General features: G+C 44.6%; 1 protein-coding gene across 6 annotated transcripts in view; it reads right to left on the reverse strand.

The window, feature by feature from the left end:
• Nucleotides 1–25,225, reverse strand: part of VWC2 (von Willebrand factor C domain containing 2) — a 122,155-nt gene that overhangs the window by 37,420 nt on the left and 59,510 nt on the right. Inside the window, exon 4 of one of the 6 annotated variants that reach the window (XM_090049685.1) lies at nucleotides 5,757–8,242. The exons of the other annotated variants lie outside the window; for them this stretch is intronic. Within the exon in view, the coding sequence (XP_089905811.1) occupies nucleotides 8,235–8,242 (8 nt within the window). The 3' untranslated portion in view covers nucleotides 5,757–8,234. Of the gene's footprint in view, nucleotides 1–5,756; nucleotides 8,243–25,225 lie in introns of those variants that run through there. 6 annotated transcript variants of the gene reach the window in all.

The following is a 25,225-nucleotide window of genomic DNA, read 5'->3' on the forward strand; positions in this document are numbered from 1 at the left end:
GTAGGAGCAGCACCCATATCATCTAGGTGGCACCTGAGCCCAAGTCTCACCCTGATGTTGCTTGGGGACAAGGCACCTATCAAGAAGAGGCCAAAGCCTTACAACACCTACAAGCGACAATTTGTCCAATCTCTTTTGAGACACAATTATACTATATATCCTATGACAATGAACTTTACATTATATTATACTTATGTTAAAAGGTAGTTCCTCTCCTTTGTTCTAAATCTGCCATCTGATGGTACAGGTACCCTCTAGTTCTTGCATTATGAAATATAGTGAAGAGTTGCCCTATTCATTTTTCCAGCATCATCCTTCATATCCTTGATGATATCCCCATCTGAGTCATCTCTTCCAAACTGAAGAGTTTTAGGCTTTTCAACACCCCTCTCATATGGAAGCTGTTCCATCCCCCTGATCACCTTTGCTTCCACTCTCTGTACTTCTATTTCTACTCTAGCCCCATTGAAGGTGGGGAGGGGCAGGGCTACAACCGCACACGGTACTCAAGATGTAGGCATACCATGAATAATAAATGAGATAATGATGCTTTCACACAGATTCACAGAAGTTTAGGGCTGGAAGGGACCTCATCAGATCATCAGGTCCAACCCTCTGCTCTGGGCAGGAAAGACTGCTGGGGTTAAATAATCTCAGCAAGGTGTGCATCCAGTCTCCTTTTGCTTTTAGTTGCTTCCTTAACTATTCCTTAAAATCCATTGAGCTTTTTGACCAACGCTACTCACTGAGCTCATGTTTTTAAATAATTCTCCACAAGGACTCTAAGGTCTCTTCCCCGAATTATAATCATACATACATTGTGACAGGTTTGGAATTGGCTAATTTATCCCATGAATTTTTCTGCATTTACAGGTGTTTAATTTAATCTCTTGTCTTACTGCCCACTCACTCACTCAAGTTTGGTGAGATCCTCCTGTTCACCATCAGTTTTGGATTTGATTATTCAGACTAATTTTGTATTAGCAGCAAACTTTGCCACCTCACTATCTTATCACTCTTGAGATATATATATATATATATATATATAAAAGCATGCCAACAGTGTGGCTTCTGTAACTTTTTAGCGCCCATGTTCCTGTAGAACAGAATGACTAGCAGATCTCTCATATTATTGTTCTGTTTTGATCCTTCTTTCTTCTTGTCTTGCTCTCCAACTTTTTCACCTGTCTCCTTTGCAGTCAACTTCAATTTGCGATCATCACTCCCCTATACTGTGAAACCTACAGTGCAGACACATTTATGAGACAGTAGTAGATCCCCCAACACTTCTAAAATACAGGTTGGGTAGAGGGTCTCAGTAAGGTTTGATCTGTGTCCCTATAAGAATGTACATTCAAAAGGTACAGCAGTTCAGGACCATGGTTTGGCCCTATGTACACTGCAAAGCTAGGTTTCATAGCACTAGGGGAATACAAATATTCACCTGCTCTGATTTCAATGCTTCAGGCACCCTCTTCTTTCATGCACTCTCTCTGTTCTTTTCTTCTGGAATTGTTCTCTTCTTTTCTTCAGTCTCTCTTCTCACCTCCTTGGGTACACACCTCTGGATCCCTTTTTTCTTCAACTACTGTCCCTAGATTCTCTTCTCCATTCTTTTCAGCTCTCCCAGCCCACAGAGTCTTCTCACACACAGCTGCTCCCCTGTGGGCTTTTAACTTCTCTTTTTTTATCCCATCTCAGCTACTTTAATTATTACAAGTCATGACCGCAGCAGCCAGCCCCATAATCTCATGAGTTAAACAGTTGTCCCTGTTGTATCCTATCTCCCAAGTCTTATCGTCCAGGTGCTCTGTCTCTTAACAGCTCCCTGGCTTCTCTTCCTGTTGTGCAATGAGAGGTAGAAAGAAGCAGTCACTGGGAACAATAAGCAGGCAGTTTGCTTCTGTAATAGGAAAAGAGTCTTGCCAGCAGGCAAGAAGCCAGAACAACAGGGATGCTGAATGCTTGTTGCAAGCTGCTGAACCTAGAGAAGTATCATAGTTTCATAGTTTGTAGGGTCAGAAGGGACCTGAGCAGATCATCCTGCCATGACAGGAAAGAATACTGGGGTCAAACGACCCCAGCAAGATGTTCATCCAACCTCCTCTTAAACACCCCCAGGGTAGGAGCCTGCACCACTTCTCTTGGAAGCTGGTTCCAGACCCTAGCCACCCTGACCGTAAAGTAGCACCTCCTGATATCTAACCTAAACCTACACTCTGCCATCTTGTGACCGTTATTCCTGGTCACTCCTGGTGGTGCTCGGGGAACAGTGACTCCCCCAATGCCTGCTGATCCCCCCTGACTAATTTATAACAGGCCACTAGATCCCCCCTTCAGCCTTCTCTTGTGGAGGTTGAACAGGTTCAGGTCCCGAAGCCCCTCCTCATAGGGCCTTCCTGTTGTCCCCTGATCATATGAGTGGCCCTCCTCTGGACCCACTCCATGCTGTAGACATCCATCCTGAAGTATGGTGCCCAGAACTGGACGCAGTACTCCAACCTGACCAGTGCTGCATAGAGGGGGAGGATCACCTCCATGGACCTGCTTGAGATGCATCTGTGGATGCATGAGAAGGTGCGGTTGGCCTTCCTGACTGCCTCTCCACACTGCTAGCCCATGTTCATCTTGGAGTCAATGATGACCCCAAGATCCTTTTCCACCTCCGTGCTGACAAGAGGGGAGTTCCCCAACCTGTAGGTATGGTGCCAGTTGTTCCTCCCGAGGTGCATCACCTTGCACTTGTCTGTGTTGAAACCCATTCTATTCTCATCCGCCCACCCTTGTAACCTGTCTAGGTCTGATTGTAGCCTGTTGCATCCTTCTAGTGTGCCCATGTCCCCCCACATCTTAGTGTCATCAGCAAATTTGAACAGAGTGCTTTTTACCACCTCGTCCAAATCACTGATGAAGATTTTGAACAGTGCGGGCCCGAGGACCGAGCCCTGTGGAGCCCCACTGCCCACGTCCTTCCAGGTTGAGAAGGACCCATCCACTACCACCCTCTGGGTGTGGCCCTCCAGCCAGTTGGTGACCCATTAGACTATGTGGGTGTTGACACCACAGTCCCCCAGTTTCTTAATGAGAATGGGGTGAGAGACAGTGTCAGAAGCCTTCCAGAAGTCCAGGAAGACTATATCCACTGCTACCTCTGCATCTAATGATCTGGTGATCTGATTGTAAAAGGCCACCAGGTTGGTCTGACAGGACCTGCCACTGATGAACCCCGTGTTGGTTGCCCCTAAGCATGCAGTCCCCTGCTGGCCCCTCCTGGATGTGTGCCAAAATAATTTTCTCGAACAGCTTGCCTAGGATTGAGGTAAGACTAACCGGCCTATAGTTTCCCGGGTCCTTCCTGCCTTTTTTGAAGATGGGAACCACGTTGGCCCTCTTCCAGTCCTCCGGTACCTCACCAGAGCACCACGTGCCAGGGGACTTGCAAGGACCTCGGCCAGTTCCTTTAGAACTCCAGGGTGGTGATCATCCGGACCGGCTGACTTGAATACGTCCAACCCCTCCAGAAGCTCCCTAACTAAATCCTTGCTAACCCGTGGCCCAGGTGTGCCTTCCCTAGGCCCCAAGGGCAGCCCAGCAGGGAGGTGGCTGTTCTGGTCCCTACTTAGGAAGACGGAGGCAAAGAAATCGTTAAACATGTTAGCTTTGCCGTCTGGTGTGATGACCAAATTTCCCAACGTGTCCTGCAAGGGTCCCACATTACCCGGGACCTTCTTTTTACCCCCTGTGTATTTAAAGAAGGACTTCTTATTGTCCTTAACCTGGGAAGCTAGTCCCAGTTCCATCTCTCCCTTGGCCTTCCTAACTACCCCCCTACATCCCCAAACAACTACAGAATAGTTCTCCCTGGCGATGACCCCTTCTTTCCATTGGGTGTAAGCCTCCTTTTTAGCAAGGAGACATTCCCGGATGCTTTTGGTGAGCCATGGAGGCTTGTGTGCTCTCCTGCTCCCTTTGATCCTCATTGGGATTATCTTCCTTTAGGCTTGGAGAATCGTCTCCTTAAGGAGCGACCACTCTCCTTGGACACCTGGCTCCCCTCCCCTCCGGGACCTCAGCGCTTCTCCAGCTATCCTCCTTAGCTCGTTGAAGTTTGCCCACCATGAGCTGTGAAAGCTCATGGGAAGGGGCACCTCTCTGAGTTTCGTGGTAGGGGTCTACAAGGACCTACGTGACGATTTCCACGCCCAGTGTCCCATGAAGGAGCTCACTAGCCAAAGATACAAGATCCTGGGGTTTCCTAATGGAGATATGTTAGCCCAGGCCAAGCTGGATCTCCCTCTGAGCTCTGGAACAGGGAATGCACACTCAATTCTACATTCTTTCTGCTACAGGATGACTTAGGTAGGTGCAAGCATGATTTCTGCCCCCTCTCATACCAATACATCTGTCCAGCATTTCAGTGTGTATCCGATGCCTGCACAAAGACTTCACAGCAGGAACAGAAAAGCAGTGTGTTGTACTATGAGGATAGCACTGGGAAAATGTCGGACTTCCTGTCTTTCCTCTTAAATTACCTAGCCATCTGCAACATGGATCACACCATAGTTTTTTGCTCTCCATATAAAATGGAGACACATGTATTTGACAGGAGTTTATAAGGGCATAAATCAACTGAAGTTTGTAAAACATTCTGATACAAGAGAACTAGATAACTATCTGCTACTGGTAAAAATCTCTTGTACTATACACAGGTCTGACATGGCCTATTACAACATTCAGTTTCCTTTACCCTCCCCCTCTTTAGGCCAATGATTACAGTTGTCAGCACTGATCTGGTAGCTCAGACATATGAATAAACTAACTCCTTTGGTGGCAGTCTGCATTTTCTCTCCTAACTTGCCAGCTACCTCAGGTAACATCATTACATAGCTGAAAGTCTTTGGATAGATTTTTTAAAATATTCAAAGCATGAAGATTCCCCCATGGATTTGTTAAAACTGCACATGCATCCTCCACACTAAAATATTCATAGCTGCATTGCTGAAATCTGCTATATTCATGCACATATGCACAAACACACTTGACACAAATTCTGTCCAAATAAAGGTGCAGAACTTAAGAGGATTTATTTTCCCCCCACCCCCCAGAAACAATAGCACTGAAAAATTGCATACAATAATCATGAGCCTTTGCTTAGGCAATCTGTAAATGGAGTTTATTATAAATAAGCTTATTAGGATGTTTTCTCATTCATGTGTGCAGAGCTTTGCACTGTACACAAATCATTGACCAAGCAGATTATAAAGCATCTTTTAGAATGGCCTTATCCTAGTATAGTTCAGAGGAGGAGACGGCTATGATAATTCAAGTAAAAAAAATAAATACAATAACAATAATGTATATAAAAAGCTACCATGCAAAAGGGAGGGCAAATTAAAGGCAAAAAGGGTTCTATGCCATGGATTCTATTAGAAGTGGGTCAAACCTCCAGGAATTTATTAGAAAACTCCCAAGTTTTCAGGGGAGTTCCATCAGGAGGGGTAAGGATCTGAACTATGCCTGGTTTTTATTTTCTGAAACGAAAGTCCCTTTCAACAAGGTTTGATCAGGCATGACAAACCACTCCATTCTTTTGCCCCTTTGTTCAAGAGAGATGGATCATAATCAGAACAAGGGTTTGAATTATACTTTGACTCTTGGGTGGGGGGGTGGTCTGCAAAAAAAAAAATAGGCTGCCCCTCACAATGCCCTAATAAATCTGAAGACCCCGCCCTCCCCCCCAGGGTATGATTTTCAAATTTTACAGGCAGGCTTTAATTTCTTATGTGGAGGGCGAGTCCTCCTGTAATTCAAATCCTAATCAGAACGATTTTTCCTGTTCCCAAACTCAGTAATCCTTTCTGACCTTGGGATGCAGAACTATGGGACCCAGGATCTGGAAACTGACAGACAAGGCAGGTCCATCTCAAGGGTCGAAGCAGCCAAAAGTGATTCAAGCAGAGAGACAACTAGCAGCAGAACAGTGATTAGTGTCAACTTACACATTCATGAAGAAAAGCAGAAAGATTTTCATTCTGTTAAAATAAAGCAAGATGAATGTGAAAGAGCTAACAGGAAAGTGGGGATTCTTTATTCTTCTGACAGAAATGCCTCTGATTCCTTCCCACAGAGTTAACAGGGTCATAAGCTGCAGTGATGGAAAAGCTAAAGAAATCCCTACATAAGACGCAATGAATCCTGTAGGAAGCTTCAAAAGATCTTAATTTGCTTGCCTAAACTAGGGACCTGAGCTATTCTTGCCTTGGCAGGTATTCCAAAACAGCGCCTTGCATGAGTTTTACAACAGCAGTAGCAAAAGTGCTAGTTGTTCCAAAGAACATGGTTAACTCATCTGTCAGGCAGGGGCTGCATTCATTCATGCCCCATTTTACGCCCACCCTGATTGTCACATCTGCCAAAGGTGCACTCAGCATTGTCAGAAGACTCCCTTGACATGCAGCAAGGATTCTTCCGCAGCTTTGGAAAGGTACTTAAGCACGTGCTTAAATGTTAAGCACATACTTAAATCTTGTGGACTTCCTTGGCCTGGCTACAGGCACTTTTCTGACACAGTCTGAAAGAGCTCTAGTGAGCTTGAAGGACTCTTCAGGAACTGCAGCCCGAAGAAGTCAAAGTCAGGCTCATGGGCTAACAGCTCCATTTCAGCATCAGGCAAAGACAAAAAACGGATTTTATAGCTAAAAGACTCCATCTTCCACTTAAGCAACAACTGTGACCAAAACGAGACACCCCCAGAAGCAACGGACTTGTTCCTATACTACCAGCTTCCATGGCCTACAGGTTGGAGAAAAGGACAATAGTTTTTCCACTTATGTCTTGAAAGTGTAGTCTGCTCTTTAGCTGGACTCAGTCCTGTATGCTGGGCAGATGCAGATCCAGCGTGACAGGGACAGCCATGTATGGGGACTCACAAAACGTAAGGCTGGGAGTTCTTTTGCTCAAGCTCCTTTTTCTAGGGCTCTCCACAACATACTTGCTTTCTAGGGCTCACCACCATCTTCAAGCTTCCACCATTGCCTAAGCTGCCACATCTGTAACTTCCTATAAGACAGGCAGTTTACAAAACCACTGATATATTTTCATGCAGTAGACCCCCCTTTTTTTTTCCTGAGCTACCTTTATTGCAGTGTGGCTTGACCCTCTGGATTGCTGAAAGCTAGTAAGCTGATAAAAAATTGATTTTCTGTAATGGCTCTGGGAATACCTTACTTTCAACTCCTTGTTATAGTGAACAGTGAATGGCATCTGCTGCAAACCTGTAACACAGAGGATCTGCCTTCAAACCATTTATTCACTTCAGACAAGTCAACAAGGGATTTTATTCAGTCTGAGGTGTTCCACCATATTGCAAAACAATCTTTAGTTTGGGCTTGGGGGCGGGGTGGGGGGGGTGTTCATCAATCCATTACAGGACAAAAACTGAAGATTAAAAATTTTGCTCAAAATCTTATCTAACATTATTTCATGTGACCACAAATCAATCGTTAAACAGGTCATCTACCTAGGATAAAATGTTTACAGTGCAGTATGATTAAATAGTCCCCTCTTCTCCCTGGCATAAACATTACAAAGAATTCATAGAGCTATATTCTATTCTCTCTCATAACGCAGCAAAAGCCGATCTGAGAGCAGAATATGAATCATTATATACTCCCAAATACACAGTAATGGGAGATCTGGAGCTCAGTTTGCTCTGTGTCAGAAATATGACATCTGAAAGCCTAAGGGAGCTAGGGAGGCATAGAAAGATTTCTGTGGCCCATAGCATATTAAACAACATGCAGTAACGTGAAGGGCTGTCACCATCTGTATCAGTCTGTACAGACTTCTCATTACAAAACCTGTTAACAGGATTCTCTGACAACCATTTAATACATTTAAATAGGCATGTGAATGAAAGTCATATTAGTCTCAGAGCTGAGAGGGATGATAATCTAACACAGTCTTAAACATACCAAATCTGTACCAAGTAACTCTCTTCAAAGGCTGCTTGAAAGATACAAAACTGTAATTTCTGTAGTTCAGGAATACATTTGACTACATCAGCTTTTCCACTTTATTCCAAATTTATGTCTAATATTTTTCCAATAAAAAGATTCTAAACAAAATAAGCTTTTAAATCATGGTATTTAGTCTTTTGGTTTGTTTGGGTTTTCTTTTGGTTCTTCCACTTCCATTCACACTTTTTCTTAACTTCATATCCTTTCATCTTTTTCTCATCCCACTAGAAAAGGGAAGGGAAAAATGTTGGGAAGGAAAGAAAATAGAAAGGAAAACTTCATAAATTAAAAATGTTTGTTAAAGACTTCTTAGTTGAAAATATTTCTCTTACCCCATCCTCTACTTAGATTTATTAATTTAGATGTCACCTTTCAGAGACCTCCGCACACTTTTACATAATTACAAACTCTAGAGTGAGTACAGGCCTCCAGCAATTATTTCATCTGACAATGAAAAGCAGCTGTCTCTGGAGTAGAACAATGCAGCCCTAATGACATCAGTAGAAGTATGTGCGTCATTCAGGGAGAACGTAATTATTCAGGATGGAACATGGCCAGCAAATGGTGGCAGGCCTGAAAAGAAGGAGCTGTGAAAATTATTAAAACCAAAGGTGAATTTGTTCTTTACCAAAGAAAAGGGGACCTCCAACACTAGGACCCCATGCCCACCTTAGTGCACTGGTTCAGACACTCCATGGCAGAACCTGCTATTGTGTCAATGCTATTATTTTCTGCATCATGCATGCTTATCTTTGGAAGCTTCACAGCCACATGCAGACCAAATTCAAATTCCTACCTAATTTGTGAAATCTAATGAGAACCCAAAACAAAGGGAACTGGACAGCCCATTCATTTCAATGGGTTTTCTTTCTGAAACTCCTGTTAGGACCATCAGTGCAGTACTGTCTCAGAACAGTGGAATGGCTACTTTAATATTAAAATGACTTTTTTTAAACTAGACTCAATAATAATGCTCTTGTTTAAATGGCTTTAGCAGGGCATCTTACTGGGATAAATATAGTGCGAGTGGATAAATGGGTATGTACATTTTCCATTGGCATTTTGTTACTGTAGCCCTTTGCATAAAGCTGCCCTTACAGGGCAATTCTGCATAGGCTTTAACAGGAAGGCTAAAGGTCTTTACAAGGGATGATCACCTTAGCTTTTTAAAAACATAAGTTATTAATAAAAATTGAGCAAAGACCCCCAAACTGTAAGAGCATATATGTGTCCAGTGTTACAGAGCTGTGTGCCTACATGGGTTTCATTTGGTTACATGGGTGCTCAGTGTTTCTGGTTGCTTTAGTGTAGGGGTTTTAACACAGATTTGGAAACTTAACTTTAGGCTCTTATTATACTTAGCACATGCTAGTTTTTATTGGTGTTAAAATTAACATGTGATTTGAGCAGCTGCATGTTAAGGTTTACTATCCCCTGTAACTTGCACTGATTTGACCTGCCCTTAGACAGCTGGCAAGCAGGAGTGTGACTAGGACCCAGGCTGGCTTGGTGCCTGCACAGATATCCTGCTCCCAGGGGCAGGGTAGGTGGTCCAGACTGTGGGCAGCCAGGACTGGCAGGGTCATATCAGGCCTGCCAGCCTCTGCCTGTCTGCAGTCTCAGTCCTTGCTGCTTCCTGGATTGAACCCATGAACCCCTCTTTCTGCAAGCCAGGATCTGGGCCACTGCTGCCCTTCTGCCCCCTCACCCCACCTCTGGGGTTCTCCCACTGCCCCCCCGCCTGTTGCAGGGAGCACTCGGGACTCTCCTAACCCCCACCCCCTGGGTCCCTGGCTCACCTGCAGCTCTCAGGGCCATCCCAGAGGAACAAGCAAGGAAGGGGAACCCAACTGCTGCCACCAGGCTATGACTGCTCTCCAGGCTGTGTGGTGGCAATGGTGGCAGATAGCTTCCCCTTCCCAGTTACTCCCCCAGGACAGTGCTGAGAGCTGCAGGTAAGCCAAGAGCTCCTGGGTGATCAGTTAGCAAGGATATAGGGTGTGTGAGGGGGGCACCCCTGATCCAGGAGTGCAGTGTGGGGGAGGGTGCAGCAGGCTCAAGGTGGGGCAGGGGAACAGCAGGCCTGATGTGGGGAGCCATCACCTGATCCGCTGCCCCACACCAGCCTTCATCAGGCCTACTATGCCACCTGGCTCCCTTGTGCTCCAAGATCAGGCCTGCCCGTCTCCCTGCACCCAAGATCCCCACTCCCCATTCCTACCCTAGCAGCTCCTGACTTACTTGCAGCTCCCAGTGCTGTCCTGGGAGAGCAGGTAGGAAAGAGGAACTTGTACACCAGTGCTGCCACTGTCTGGGCTGGGCTCAGCCTGGAGAGCAGCTTCAGCTTGATGGTAATAGTAGCGGCTGCAGGCAGGTTTCCCTTCCCTGCTTACCCCTCCAGGACAATGCCAGTAGCTACAGGTAAGTTGCGAGGCTGGGGAACGACACAGGGGTGAGCAGAGTGGGAATCCTAAAGGGCAGGGCAGATCCCCTGGGGGAGGTGGGGGGGAAGGGCAGACAGGAGGAGCCCTGGGGGCCAAGAAGTGCCCAGAATGGATGGGGAGGAGGGATTGTTACTTTTAGGTGCTCCCCTGACTACCCCACTGTCACTGTGGAAGAAGATGGAGCAGCTGGGAGCAGTGCCTCCTAGAATGTTGAAGTACCTCTCCTAACTGGTTTTGGGCCTGTGGAGCAGTCATACTTAACCGCAACATGGGCCACCCAGAACCAGTTAGAGAGAGTTCTTGATGAAAGAGGATTATCTCTAACCTGCTCAGAGGATCCCAGAATCATAGAAAATTAAGGTTAGAAGGGACCTCAGGAGATCATCTAGTCCAGTCCCCTGCTCAAAGCAGGACTATCCCCAACTACAACATCCCAGCCAGGGCTTTTGTCTAGCTAGGTCTTAAAAACCTCCAAGGATGGAGATTTCACAATGTCCCTGGGTAACTTGTTCCAGAGCTTCAGTACCCTCCTCATGAAAAAGTTTTTCATAATATCAGCCTCAACTTCCTTTGAGGCCTTTGCTTGAGACCACTTCTTCTTGTTTTGTCATCTGCCACCACTGACAACAGCCTAGCTCCATCCTCTTTAGAACGACCTTTCAGGTAGTTGAAGGTTGTTATTAAATCCTTACACCCAGTTGTCTTTTCTGCAGACTATATAAGCTCAGTTCCCTCAGCTTTTCTTCATAAGTCATGTGCTCTCCACCAATCAGCAGCAGGGAGGTACGTAGGAAGGGGGTCCAAGATTAAAGGATCTGTCGCATCACAAGCTGGGTCCACTATTTAAACCAGGCCCTATTCATAAGGTTCTGCTGTGGGCCCCCCTGTCCAGCCTGATGTCCTTGGTAGATGTAGGAGTACAGATCCCTGGAACTAACCCTTTGGGTGAGGCCCCCCCACCCCAAGTCCCAGACTGCCTGGGCATGGGGGAATCTCTCTGAAGGAGTAGAACCTATAGAATATACCTTGTAGTTGATAACATTTCAAATTGCATTTGGTGTTTTCCTTACCCTTGTTCCTATAGTAAACCTGTCCTTTGTGTTTATAGTGCTTGTAAAGAGGGAGTTTTGTTTATGCGTGACACTCCCTCCAGTCAAATTCCATGCTCTCAGATTTCTGGGTGGGGGCTCAAGCCACAGTGAAAACTTCAAAATTTGAACCCGGCTCTTGTTGCTGCCAACTGGTGCCTGGCAGAAGAATTACATAAGTTAACATGTGACAACACCCTTAGTCACCCAAGCCTGAGACTTTGGCCATAAAATTTAGTACAAATATTTTGGTACAATATACTAGGTTCTTTTTAGCAAACTGCCAGTTATATTGAACAGCAGTCAGAAGAACCTTTAGGGTAAAATCCTGACCTAGCTCAAGTCAAGTTGAGCTTTGCTTTTTGTTGTCAAAGACAATCATGAAAGACAATCATCCACAGTTGCAAGGGATTGCTGAAGGATGATGCAAAAATTTTATAGGAACTAATTTTCCTATAATTTCCTATTTTTATAGGAACTAAATTATTCCATTAGGTTATTCCACTGTTTAGCAAATCATACCTGTGCTTCTCCAGTGTTTAGCAACTGTAATTTTAATCGCAAAGAACAAGAACTTCTAAATTTAACTTAATGGCCCTATATTGTAAAATATAAAGGGCCTTAACACTGTCTGTTTGGACAAGCTATATGTTTCATGAACATATAGTCTTTTGGGGATTACAAAGAGCGTGAATTGGTCACTTCTTGCTAAAGTGTACCCTTTTAGCCAAAGTTCCTTGGATTTCTAACTTTGTTTTACTACTTATTGCAAATTCTCAATCTGAGCTATGCCATTTTACCTTACCATTTTTGTGCAGGAATTTACTGTTTGAATATCAAATCTCCAGGAGAAGAATCCTGTCCCAACCAAAAACAAAGGCAATTCACAGGACAGGAAACCAGTCTGGCAGACCCTGCTAGAACCACAGACCTTCCTGCTATCCATCAAAGGTGGAGGCCTGGCGATTCAGAAGTCCACAAGGCAAGAGTCCCACCCTTGAAAATTTTTGTTTGGAAGGCCCTCATAAACAGAGAGGTGATGTCTAAATGTGTAACTCCCCACTTCACAGTTTAAACTCAGGACATTACCTCTCACGCATTGTATGGAGAGAGGAAGGGCAATATGAGGGTTGAGAACAGAAAGACCTGGGAACTTGGGAAGGAAAATGTCTCATGTTTTTGTGATATGCATCAAGTAACACTGAGGGACATAATCAGTTTTCCTTAGTCCTTAGTGGGAGAGTGAGTTCCTGGCTCTGCACACCATGGCCCTATAACCCTTAGGAAGTTCTATTATGTTGTATCAGTTTACAAACTTCACCCCTTGCTACAAAGGACAGTCTGCCGTGAAAGGGAAGGGTCTCATGTTTGACTCCCAGCTCAGCTCAATTCTCACTTCTTGAACAGCCTTTTGAAAAAAACTGATTCATCCATTGAGAGTCTCTGGTCTTCATGTGTAAAATTAAACTACTTCCCTAATTCAGAGAGATGTTGGGAGGATAACCATACGAAGTGATTGTGAGGCACTTGAACAGTATGATCTTCTCATTTCTCTACACCACATTTGAGAATTTTGTTACACATGCTTGTGCTCGTTTGTTGTACTTTGCAAGGTCTTTCATTGTACACATGCCTTTAACTAGCGGGCATGGCAGCAGGTATTTCATAGTCGGAGGCTCTGCGCTGTAGTCACAGGTGGTGAACCAATGGTATAGCCCCACTTCATTAGTCCCTTGGAGCATTTGACTCGGGTACACAGGCAGGTGAGACATTGCCACCTTTGCAATGGTTCAACAGCCCCTGGTGGTAAGGACTCAGCTGCTGGAATGTCCACTTTTCTGCTATCAGGTATTTTCTTCAGCCTCCCATTCCACACCTGCAGTCATGTCTCCTTGGGTGTGGCATCGAGAGGCTTTGTGCTGGTGAGAAAGCTCCCGTGTGACTTCAGACATTTGTGTGCCATGGGACAGTCATACAGCAGGTGCCTCATATCTTCAGTTTGCCTCAATTATTCTATCCTGCTGGCCACCATTCTTCTGACATCAGGCGGAATGATGCCAACCAGCAGGTATTCACTGTTTAGGCTGGTCGGTTTCAGACATCATGGCTGCTTGCAGAAGTAAAAAAATAAGTAAATAAAACAGCACTTTAACTTCTGCACACCCCTGGGCTGAGCCCTGCACTTGCCCAGAAGAGGCATTGTGTTAGTTGGACCTGGCTTGCCCAACCTCTGTATAGATTGAGCACTTTAGTGGGGCTTTTCTGGTACTTTTATCAATCAGCTATTAGATAAAAGATCAGCTATTAGATAAAAGTGCCACAAAGCCCCACTGAAGTGCCTGATCTATACACATGCCGCCCGTGGAGCTGGGTCAAAGTAACATGCAGCTGCTTCTGATAAAGTGTGGGGGGTTTTGTTATTGTTTTTGTTTTAACTTCTGCAAGCAGCCCATGCTGATAGAGAATGATGATACAGGCCAAAAAGTAACAGGCCTACTTGTCACAAGCTGCAGAAGCTCATGCCCCATCCCCACTTTGTGTGAACCTTTTAAAAGGGGCAGTCACCCCTGAGTCTTAAGTTCACTGGAAAGCCGAGAGCAGCCCCTGCAATATTGGCCCCCAGAGTGAACACAAGTAGGCTCACTAGAAGCATCAAAGCCTGTGGAGAGTATTGGGAACCCCAAAAAATCCAATAAACTCATGGCTTCCCCACTGTTATAAGATTTCTGTAGGAACCTCCTCAGAAGTGCTGAGTGTCCTGCCTGCCTGTAGATTACTGTAAGAACACAAGGAAAGGGGAATGTTAGATTTCAATCCACCAAATGCCTGTGCTGGAATTGAGCACTCAGCAGAATCCTGTAAAATATCTTTTGGTTGTTCTTTTTTTTGGGTTCCTCTTTGGATTTTAATGATTGTTCTTATGAAGTATCAAGAATCTTGTCTCATTCATTGGAAACATGTTAGAAACATTCTCACTCTCCTCCCCAGAGTTACTGTGGTGCCCTCAGTTGGCATCTCCCCACTCCCTGGGTCGGTCCCCCAACTCTCCTGCCACGACTTGATGGAACTGTAACTAAAGGAGGGGTTCAGTAGTGTTCCTGTCCCTGGCCCAGAAACAGGGGTACTTATGGAATCATAGTTTGTCCTGCAACTCTGTTTCCACTACACCCCATCCACTTGCCAACCATCAATACCATTGGGCCACTGTGCCAGCTCCTGGCCACGGCTTCCTGTATCCAGCTGATGGATCCCTAACTCCTCAGCCTTAGATCAAAGTGCAGGCTTGCAGCCGCAGCCTGCCCTTCACTCCTGCTCCTTATCCTGGCTCCACCTCCGTGCTGGGCTGGCGTCTGAGCGTCCCACTGCAGGCATAGGGTTGAATATGCCTGGCCTAGACTTTGGGGGTGGTGGCCAACCCTGAGCCCCTTTCCATAGATCTTGGGGTTGGGACACCATGCCTGGCTCCCAACTGCTGCCCCCTCGTGTTCTCGACAGGGCAGAGTCATGTGGGGGTTCAGTTCGTCCGAGTCACTCCTTGATGAGCTTGGCATCTCGCCTCCTTCCTTCCCCTCCCCACCCAGCCTCCACCAGGGTTTTTAAATCTCCCACGGTAGTGGTCACAGCTGATGTCATCAGCTGGCTGCTGCCCAGCTTGATTGACAGCCACTTGAACAGCAGGTGCAAAACTGGCTCGTATGGCTTCTTCTCTGTCCTGGTCTGCCTCCTAGGTAAGTTTTCTGTGATGCTGGGGTTCCTGGGCCCTCTTCTGGGAGTGTCAGGGTCTGTCCCCGGCACTTCTTGCCCCTGAGGGCTGGTCCTAACACCACAGTTACCCTTCCCAATTTTGAGTTCAATACATACCGTCAAAGTTTTAGAGGGGTTTGAAGTGTGTGGAAGAATGGATGTTGGGTTACAAAAAGGCTTACAGTGGGGTTTCACTTATCACCTTAATAATGAAGCAATAACATGCAAGACAGGCATAGTTTATAGCCAATTTTTAAAACCAAATTAATTTCAATATTAATGCATGATAAATTTATATCTATATATAATCTAACATAATTACATTATCTGATGTTTAATTTATGTTCATGTTATTTATTGAATATAATTAATTTTATTTATTCAAAATTAAATTTATAGCAGCCTATTTGATGCTTCTTTAGGTTGATCTACATAATTTGTCTTTCCAAACTCAAGCAACTAAATTCCTTATACTGCACTAAAAAGTTTTATATATTTATGTCCATATTAATTTACAAACTTATTGAATGTCAGTATATTTCCTTATGTACGTATACTATAGTACACACCAGATATTTAATTTGATGCTTGTATTTCAGAGAATGCAGTATATCCTATGGATAATACTCAATATAACCTTAGCAATTTGATGTAATGTATAACCAGTAAATGTCCAGAGGAACTGGCGTGTGCTACTCTTATACGCCATTATTTCACCTAAACTCTTTTATTGCTAAGAACACTAATGTCAGTCTCTAAACCTAACACTTAAAGTGGTTATGGTTGAGGCCCTAAATTTCTCTTAGTAAAGAAGAAGGATTAATTTAGAGAATAACGTAACTTAAAAAACTAGGTTGTCAGTATATCAGGACAGGAAATAGATTTTACGGTTTTTTAAAATTAAAGAATAAAGGCTAACTAATAGAAGAATCAGTAACCACCATTATCTATCAGTGTAGTGAGAAATTAAGTACCAATACCTTTACATGTGGGTTGTATGGATGGAGACAAAAGAAGTGAGCCCAGCTACTAAAAAAGAAAAATCATTGTTCTTTAACTGGTCAATGTTTAGAACAGCAATATCAATAAATCATTGCTTGTATGGCTGGGGACCAATTGTGGTCTGCATTGCCACAAATAACTTCCTGTCTAACCAGGGACAAAGAGGAAAGGAGTTTATTATGCCTCTCTTTAAAGGTGGAGGAACTGAAACAGACTGTAACTTTCCCAAGGTCACAAGGTAGTTTGGGGTAAAGCTGGAAATTGAATAAACATGCTTAACATCTAGTATGGCAAGAAGCCGGATCCTCAGCTGATGTGTATATAAATAATCTATTTCATCATATTGGCTCCACCAGCTTCAGCAAGTAATGTCAACAGATTTATATTAATTTATAATAGCTGAGAAGTTAGCCTAACATTATTTTGAGATCTCTAACCACACTGCTATATCCAGTACATACAGTACAGAAGCTTTCTTTTAGCTTTTTACAGGTAGGTAATGTGTTACCAATCCCTATTATAATAGGAAATTTCTGCCTAAAACAACCCTCCTGCTAAATGGCAACATTAATGGGAGATATAAGCATGCTGGGTGTGGATGCATCTTTTATTAGACCAACTAGATAGTTGCAAAAAAAGTCTTTATTTGCAACCTTTCAGGCACACTCACCCTTCCTCAAGCATAGAAGAGTGCAAAGATTGCAAAATTTCTCCCAGGTTGAAATGCAAATCCGTATTTCACAGGACAGCTGAAAGGTGGTGTAAGATTTCCTGAATGGAAAAGCTCATTTTATGCAAAATAGGCTTAGGTAAAAGCTGGAGCAGTCTATTTACCTCAGAGTTGTCTGATGGCAAGCAGGATGCTGAATTATGCTTCTTTCTTGTTATGATATTTCATATTTCACAGGAGAAAGGGTGATGGAAGGCTCTCCTGGGCAAGAAATTGTTTTTGTGTTCTGACTGCTCTGTGAGCATGCAAATTTACAATCTTTGCAGTCTCCTATGCCTGAGGAAGGGCACGTGTGACCAAAAGCTTGCAAATAACGAAATATTTTTGCAACTATCTAGCTGGTCTAATAAAAGATATTACCTCCCCAAGAGTTGTGATTACTTCTGCCTGCAGACCAACACAGCTACAACCTGTATCCCTGAAACATGGAAGACATCAAAATTAGCTATTTTAAAATGAAAACTTCATAATTTTACAACAAGGAAGCAAAATTCAACACCTTGAGACCTGAAAGCTGACACCCTTGCTGCAGCCTTTTGTTTCAAGCCAAATTTGTATGCTCACAGAGCAGTCACAACACAAGAGAAATTCCTTGCCCAGGAGAGCCTTCCATCACCCATTCTCCTGTGAAATACGAAATATCATAAAATAAAGAAGCATAATTCAGCATCCTGCTTGCCATTAGACAACTCTAAGGTAAACAGACTGCTCCAACTTTTACTGAAACCTATTTTTCATAAAATGAACTTTTCCAAACAGGAGATCATACACCACTTTTCACCTCTCCTGTGAAATATGGATTTTCATTTCAACCTGGGAGAAATTTTATTATCTTTGCACTCTCCTATGCCTGAGGAAGGATGAGTGTGCCTGAAAGCTTGCAAATAAATATTTTTTTTGTAACTATCTAGTTGGTTTAAAAAAAGATATCACTTCCCCAAGAGTTCTTATTACTTACTGCTGGGTGTGGACACACCTATTAGTGTATGCGCTATGCATTTTCCTGAATGATCTCAGATGATGCTATAGAAAGATAAAATAAGTGAAATCTGTAAAGAGATCTTAAATAACTGCGATCAAAAGTGAAATTAACAGGATTATTTTCGAACATATAGCCCATGGGCTATACATGTTTTTACAAACTTGACAGGTGGGTGCAGGCTATACAAGGGTGCGGGCTATGCAGAGTCTTTAGAACATAGCCCATCCCCTGGTGGGATTATCTTGAGGATGGCTGGCGGTGGCAGCAGGGAGTGGGGCTGCCTCCCCCCCTGCTTTCAGCTCCTCAATCCTCCCCTCCCCTGCACCACTTTTAGCTGGCTCCAGCTCTGCTCCAGCTCCGAGTCTGCAGTGAGCCCATGCTTGTGGCCATGTCTTAGGGGGAGGCTGCAGGCAAGAGTCTGTGGTGAGCCCCGGCTCTGGCGGCCGTGCCCAGCAGAGCCCACACTTGCGGCCATGTCTCAGGGGACGGGGAATACATGGGCACAGGGAATACACAGACTATTTTACGAAAGTACAATTTTCTGTGGGTTATACATGTGGGTGCGGGTTATATCAGTGTGTGGGCTATATGTGCGAAAATACAATACAGTATTTAGATGATTCCTGGGTGGGTAACAGGATAAGCTCTTTCACCTCCAGAGCATTGGTTCAAACAACTCCTGAATCAGGAGTGACCAAGTCATTCCAATGTTACAGCTCTTTAGTGACTAACATAGTATAAATGTGGATTTACTTGTCTGTCACACAAACTCACTATGACACTTAGAACTTCTTTCTCTGTAGAGCCAGAGTCTGATGCTCGCTAGAAGTTTTGCACTGTACTGTTGGAGGAATCCAAAACACAATGAAGTTTAGCAGGTTCCAGGAAGATATCCCAATGCAAAAGGACTATTTTGGTAACATGGAGCCCATTGAGCAAAGCCCGTACCTTTCCCTTCCCTGCTGGAAATGTAGCATGGAAAAGCAGCTATTACCAGGTTAAGAAACATTGTAGTTGGATACTTCTAATACTCTGTTAGATTTTTAAGTTGTATTTTCAGTTTCTCTGGGTCCTTTGCCATTTCCTGCAACTGCATTGCCTCCCAGCATAAAAATACTGGTGCTTAACAGGCTTGTACTGATGTAGCCACATTGGCCCTACAGAACTGGTGGTGAGAAACTGGTTAGGAACATGGAAGCTAAACCACTGTAGAACAAGCATCTCCCAGTTATCCTTCTCCTCTAGTTTAGTGTGTTTAATAACGTCTTACCTGTTCCTGTAAGCTTGACTAAGGCTTTGCTGAACCCATGAACAGCACACCCAGGTTGCTTTAGTTCAGAATTACAGAATTGGAGGACTGCATTGTACAAGCCAGAAGTGTACAATCACCCTGGGTTGCTCTTCATTCAGTTCAGTCAGGCTGTATAGAAAATTGATCTATTCTATTTTGTCAGGCTTGTAAAGAACAGGTTATATTGCCACCAACCACAGTGTACTATGACTAAACCAACAGAAACCTTTAACTTGGCTCCTTTCCCTTCACAAGCCTTAATAAGCTTGTGATGAAAACCATGCACAGTAAAAAGGGGGGAAAGCTCTAATTTCACCTCTTCACTCTCACAAAGCTTTAGCCTCCCTTCAGGAGTTCAGTTAATTAGCGCCTGTTTGTATAATGCTTACAGGGCTAGAGGAGAAAAACAGCCATCAGTTCTGAACATCTTGGACTATATTTACATTTCCTTTTCACTTACTGCTAGCTCAGGAGTTAATGCAAACAGAGACAGATGCTAAATAGCTTTTGCAGCTGACTGTAAACAAAAACAGTCTTTTGACTCTTAGGTTGCTTGAAGAACTAGGGAAGAAAAAAAAGTCTCACATCTGAATTGGTGACACCTCCATCAAAGTCACTGAGCCCAAAATACAGACTGTAAATGTTGCTCTTTTAAAAAAGTTTGATGAATCCAGAAGCAATTAAAAGCATACACAAAGGAGAAAGATGAAAATAGTTTATAGAAGTGCTCTGAGTCTAGGTATATTTTTCACTACCCCTACAAATGCACATGTACAGCCAGCAATGTCTGATTTTTCTCCATTTGCAGTTAAATGTTCTGGAAACCACTAATATTTTTTTTCTGCATGTCTTGACTGAAGTAGAGGAACTGCACTATGAATGCATGGGAGTTAGTTATTCTTGCTGCTGCTCTGAAACTAGTACTAGTGAGTCTGACAAAAAGATTAGTTTGCAAACTTTGCACAGTCAGTGTTCTCTAGGAGATCATCTCAGTACCCCACCTAATTGAGAGCTGACAGACACTTTCAATGACTGACTGCACAATAAACCATCACATCTGTTAGCAGCCTGTGTATAGCTTTCTGTTAGGTGGGCTACTGAAATGATCTCCTAGAGAACACTGCATGAGAGTTCAGATAAAGGCACTCCAAAGCAGAGGACCTTCATTAATGTCTGTCAGCACACACTGGGAGCAGGGCTTGGTTGGAATAGCCCAGCCCTCCTCTGGGCACTGCCTTCAGAATGGCAGAGAGAGAAAGGAGCAGACTGAGTTCTGTCTGGGGGTTGTCCAGGCAGCACTGGAGAGTGGGGCACATGGATTTCCCCCCACTCCAGAGCAGGTTGGGGAAACCCCAGAATGGAATCCCATCTTATTTTATTAAAGAGGCCATCCTTAATGGACTGGCAGATGCCAGCTTCCTGAGGGATAGCCAGCACGGGTTTATTGCGGGTAGGTCTTGCTTGACCAATCTCATTACCTTCTACGTCTAGGTGACCTATCACCTGGACAAGGGAGAAGAGATTGATGTCATATATCTTGACTTCAAAAAAGCCTTCGATATGGTATCCCACAATCACCTCTGGCGAAACTGGCCAATTGTGGCCTCCGCCACGATCCGCTGGCTGGAGAACTGGCTCTGTGGTCGGACCCAGAGGGTGGTAATTGATGGAAGTCAATCATCATGGTGCACTGTGACCAGTGGGGTCCCTCAAGGCTCTTTCCTTGGACCCATATTGTTCAACATATTCATTAATGATATGGACACTGGAGTCAGAAGCGGACTGGCCGAGTTTGCCAATGTCACCAAACTTCGGGGCAAAGCATCCACGCCAGAAGACAGGAGGGTGATCCAGGCTGACCTGGACAGGCTCAGCAAACGGGCGGACGAGAACCTGATGGTGTTTAACACTGAAAAATGCAAGGTTCTCCACCTTGGGAGGAAAAACCTGCAGCATCCCTATAGGCTCAGCAGTGCTACACTGGATAGCACCGAGGAAGAGAAAGACTTGGAGGTCATCATTGACCACAAGATGAACATGAGCCTGCAATGTGATGCTGCAGCTGGTAAACACTGGCTTGCATCCATAGATGCTTCTCAAGCAAATCCCGGGACATCATTCTTGCGTTGTACTCGGCCTTGGTGAGGCCACAGCTGGAGTACAGTTTTGGGCTCCACAATTCAAAAAGGATATGGAGAAGCTTGAGAGAGTCCAGAGAAGAGTCATGCGCATGATCAGAGGTCAGGAAAACAGACCTTACGACGATAGGCTGAGAGCCATGGGGCTCTTTAGCCTGGAAAAGCGCAGGCTCAGGGGTGATCCGATGGCCACCTATAAGTTTATCAGGGGTGACCACCAGTACCTGGGGGAACGTTTGCTCACCAGAGCGCCCCAGGGGATGATGAGGTTGAACGGTTATAAACTACTGCAAGACTGTTTCAGGCTGGACACAAGGAAGAATTTCTTTACTGTCCGAGCCCCAAGGTCTGGAACAGCCTGCCATCAGAGGTGATTCAAGCACCTACATTGAACACCTTCAAGAGTAAATTGGATGCTTATCTTGCTGGGATCCTATGACCCCAGCTGATTTCCTGCCCTTTGGGTTGGGGGCTAGACTCAATGATTTTCCGAGGTCCCTTCCTGCCCTAATGTCTATGAAATCTATGAAATCCTCTGCCTTCCCCCCTTCCCATCTGGAGACAGCATGGGAGCCTGAAGAGGGAGGCAGGGCTAGGGGACAGATACATCAGACACACAGAATCTTCTCTCGGATTATCTCCACAGAAGAACTTGATCACCCGCCCTCCTGATCCAACAGCAAATGTCTGTTGAGTCAGGAGGTCAGCCTAACTCATTGTGCTTTCTGTGAAGTGCCATGAGTTAGACTGGGGAGCTGCATGATTGTCGGTACCCAGAATGGAGAGAGGATTATTCCATCTTCTACTGGAATCACATTGATGGCACAAAGTAATCTTTAGATCTTTCTCCTTTCCATACAATTAAACACAGTCTCACAAGGAATGTAGATGGAAGAAAATAGTTCAGCAGTTCCTAAAAGGGTGGCTGGGTTAAAAAGTTTCTTTAATTTCACGTAAGTTTAATTTTATTTTTAAAGAAGTAAAACATTATGTTTAACACCCCAAAAAATCAGTGACAGAATGTGAGCACCTATTTAAAAATGCCAAGTGCAGTCTAAGATAAAATACTTCTGTCAATGAAAACCAATTCTTCTTTTACATTCCTGTCTAGGCCAGTTCTCAGTGCCTTGTGTTTCCTTAGATAAAAGTGACAAGGTCATTAACACTAAAGCAGCAAAAACAATGGAGGTAATATACACTTGTGCTCTAGCAGACTCCATGTTCCAGGTGTCATTCCCAATGCAAGGGAAATATTGAACTTTAAACACAGTTCTTCCCAGGTAAGCAGCTTCCCTCAAATCATCTATAAATCATTATTGTAAGGGAGAACTGTCAGAATTGGCCAGTCCAAATGTAAAATGAATATTTTTACTAATAGTGAAAAACCACAGTTCACACAACTGGAAAATCTACTGCACTGTTCTACTGCACTATTACTCTCGGTTCACCTGGTTATATTGCTACTGATTTCACACATGTACAGCTGAAGAAGTCTGGAAGTGCACCAGTATCTATATAGTGTACAGTACTTTTTAAAGTGTAGTCTGGACTGCTAAACTTGCTGGGTTGGTAGCCCAAGAGGCTGAAGTCCTCCATGAAACAAATACTGCTGCCAGGAAAGGGAGATACCATTATCAGACAGATTAAATTTAAATGCCAGCCAAGGAAAAAGAGTGAACTTTCACCCAATGGTTTCTATGGACTTTGTGTTGCAGTTTTCCATTCTGAGCCATGGAAATGAGGAAAGATTATTAAAAAGCAGAGATACCAGGCTAAAACTTTACAGGAACATTTTTTCTTTTTTCCTATTCTAAGCAGAAAGCCGGGCAAGATGACACCTTAAAAATTAACTTGTTTAGAAAGGCATAAGCTTCAAAAGCAATGGCCTACTTGGTCTCTAAGATATCTCTCTGTCCAACCTTGTGTCTGACTTCAGACTAAGACAAGTATCTTTACCTACCTCTTCCTAGTCTATGGCATTGTTTCTATCATTTTTCCCCTCTTGACAAGTAAACCGGGTTTGCAGGTTAATTTTTTTTTAAAGCACCAAACCAGGTGTCTACATTGAACTCAAATTGAATGCATTTCAGCTAGAATTCCTGAAACCACACGTAAATAAACTTTACAACTGCTTATCATTGCCTAGCAGTGTTATTCCAAAAATATTGGACTCTGCTGGACCTACGATAACTGGAAATACCATGCCTTTTACCTGCTGAGAGCTGCTGCCTGCCTGGGCAAACATCCAGTAGCAGAAAGAGAAAAGAGATGAAGAACAAAGGAGGCTGCTTCCTCTAAACTGTTCTTTCTTTCTTTGTAGCCTTTCCTCTTAAGATTGGTTCTTCTTCCCAGCAGGAAGCGATTCTAAACAGTGCTACCAGCACACAGCTTCAATGATGGAAGGTTACTTTAGTTCAGGGGTGGGCAATTATTTTGGCTGGTGAGTCACTTAAGTTTTGGTGAACTGTCAAGGGCCGCACACATCAAATCTTTTAGAAGATATCATCTTAACAAATTAGATAAAAATAAATAGTATACTGAAAATAAAACATCTACAATAACATATTTTAATTTTATTTCAAAATATATTTTGTCTTGACTTATGTTTTCTAAGTAATGTATATGGAGGTGACTGCATGCCAGCTCAAAATAAAGTCTTACTCTTGTTTATTGTACGTGTGGGGGAGTGTGGGGTAGTTTTGCAGCAGAGTGGGTATGCACGTGTGTGCGAGTGGCTGCCCATGTGCTAGATCCCAGGAGCCAGCTAGGGATGGGGCAGGGGGGTAAAAGAAAGGGAAAGCAGAGGCAGGGAATGCATGCAGTACTGCTTTCCCAGGTTGTGTAGTACAGGTGCAGCTGTGGTCCACTCCCAAGCCCTCAATCAGCCTGCAGCTACCCCTATGGCACTCCACATGGGGCTGAGCCCCACCCACTCCCACCTAGGGCAGCCCATGCCATGCTCCCACCTGCAGCTGCCCGGTGCCCCCAGTGGCACTGTCCCAGCCCTGGCCAGCACACAGCTTCCTGGTGGGGCAGCTCCTGCTGCTGCTGCTATAGCTGCCCAGGTACTGCTTGGCTCCCCCTGCCTCCAACAGCTCCTCCTCCTCCTGCTGTGCCACTCCAGGTGGGGGGCAAGCTACATCTGGGAAGCTTCTGCCCCAGTGTGTGGAGCTCCAGCTCCAGCCACCTTCTACCCACTCAGCCATTCAAAGGTGGCTGCCCATTATGTCAGGTGGGCAGAGTGGGTGGAAGACAGCTGGAAGCTGAAGCTAGAGCCCCATGCACTGGGGCAGGAACTACTCGACTGCAGCCTCCCCCCTGCCTGGCTGGGCATATGGTGCCTGGCACATGTTCCCATGGCCACCGCTGCTCTTTTCTGCTACCTGCTGTCTGTAGTGGTACAGCAGGGACAGGTGGAGCCACTGGAGGCAGGAGGAGCCAAGCAATACCCAGATAGCTGCAGCAGCTGTAGCTCCACCAAGAAACTCTGTGCACTGGCTGGGGCCGGGGCCAGGGCCATCAGCTGGCATGGGGCAAAGCAGGTGTGGGCAGAAGCATGGGCTGCCCTAGGTGAGAGCCGGTGGGACTTGGCCCCACACGGAGCACTTCAGGGGCAACTGCAGGCCAGGTACAATCAACTGGCAGGTAGGATCCATCCTGCAGGCTGTATTTTGCCCACCCCTGCTCTGTGAAAGGACCACATAACTGTACTGAAGTCTCCCTTAGAGTAGCAGAGCTGACATTTTTACTATTGAAATATACAGCTTTCTGCAGCATGCTAAACATCA

The sequence above is a fragment of the Crocodylus siamensis genome, chromosome 5, assembly GCF_052110815.1.
Source record: "Crocodylus siamensis isolate JL-2025a chromosome 5, ASM5211081v1, whole genome shotgun sequence".
NCBI lineage: Eukaryota > Metazoa > Chordata > Crocodylia > Crocodylidae > Crocodylus > Crocodylus siamensis.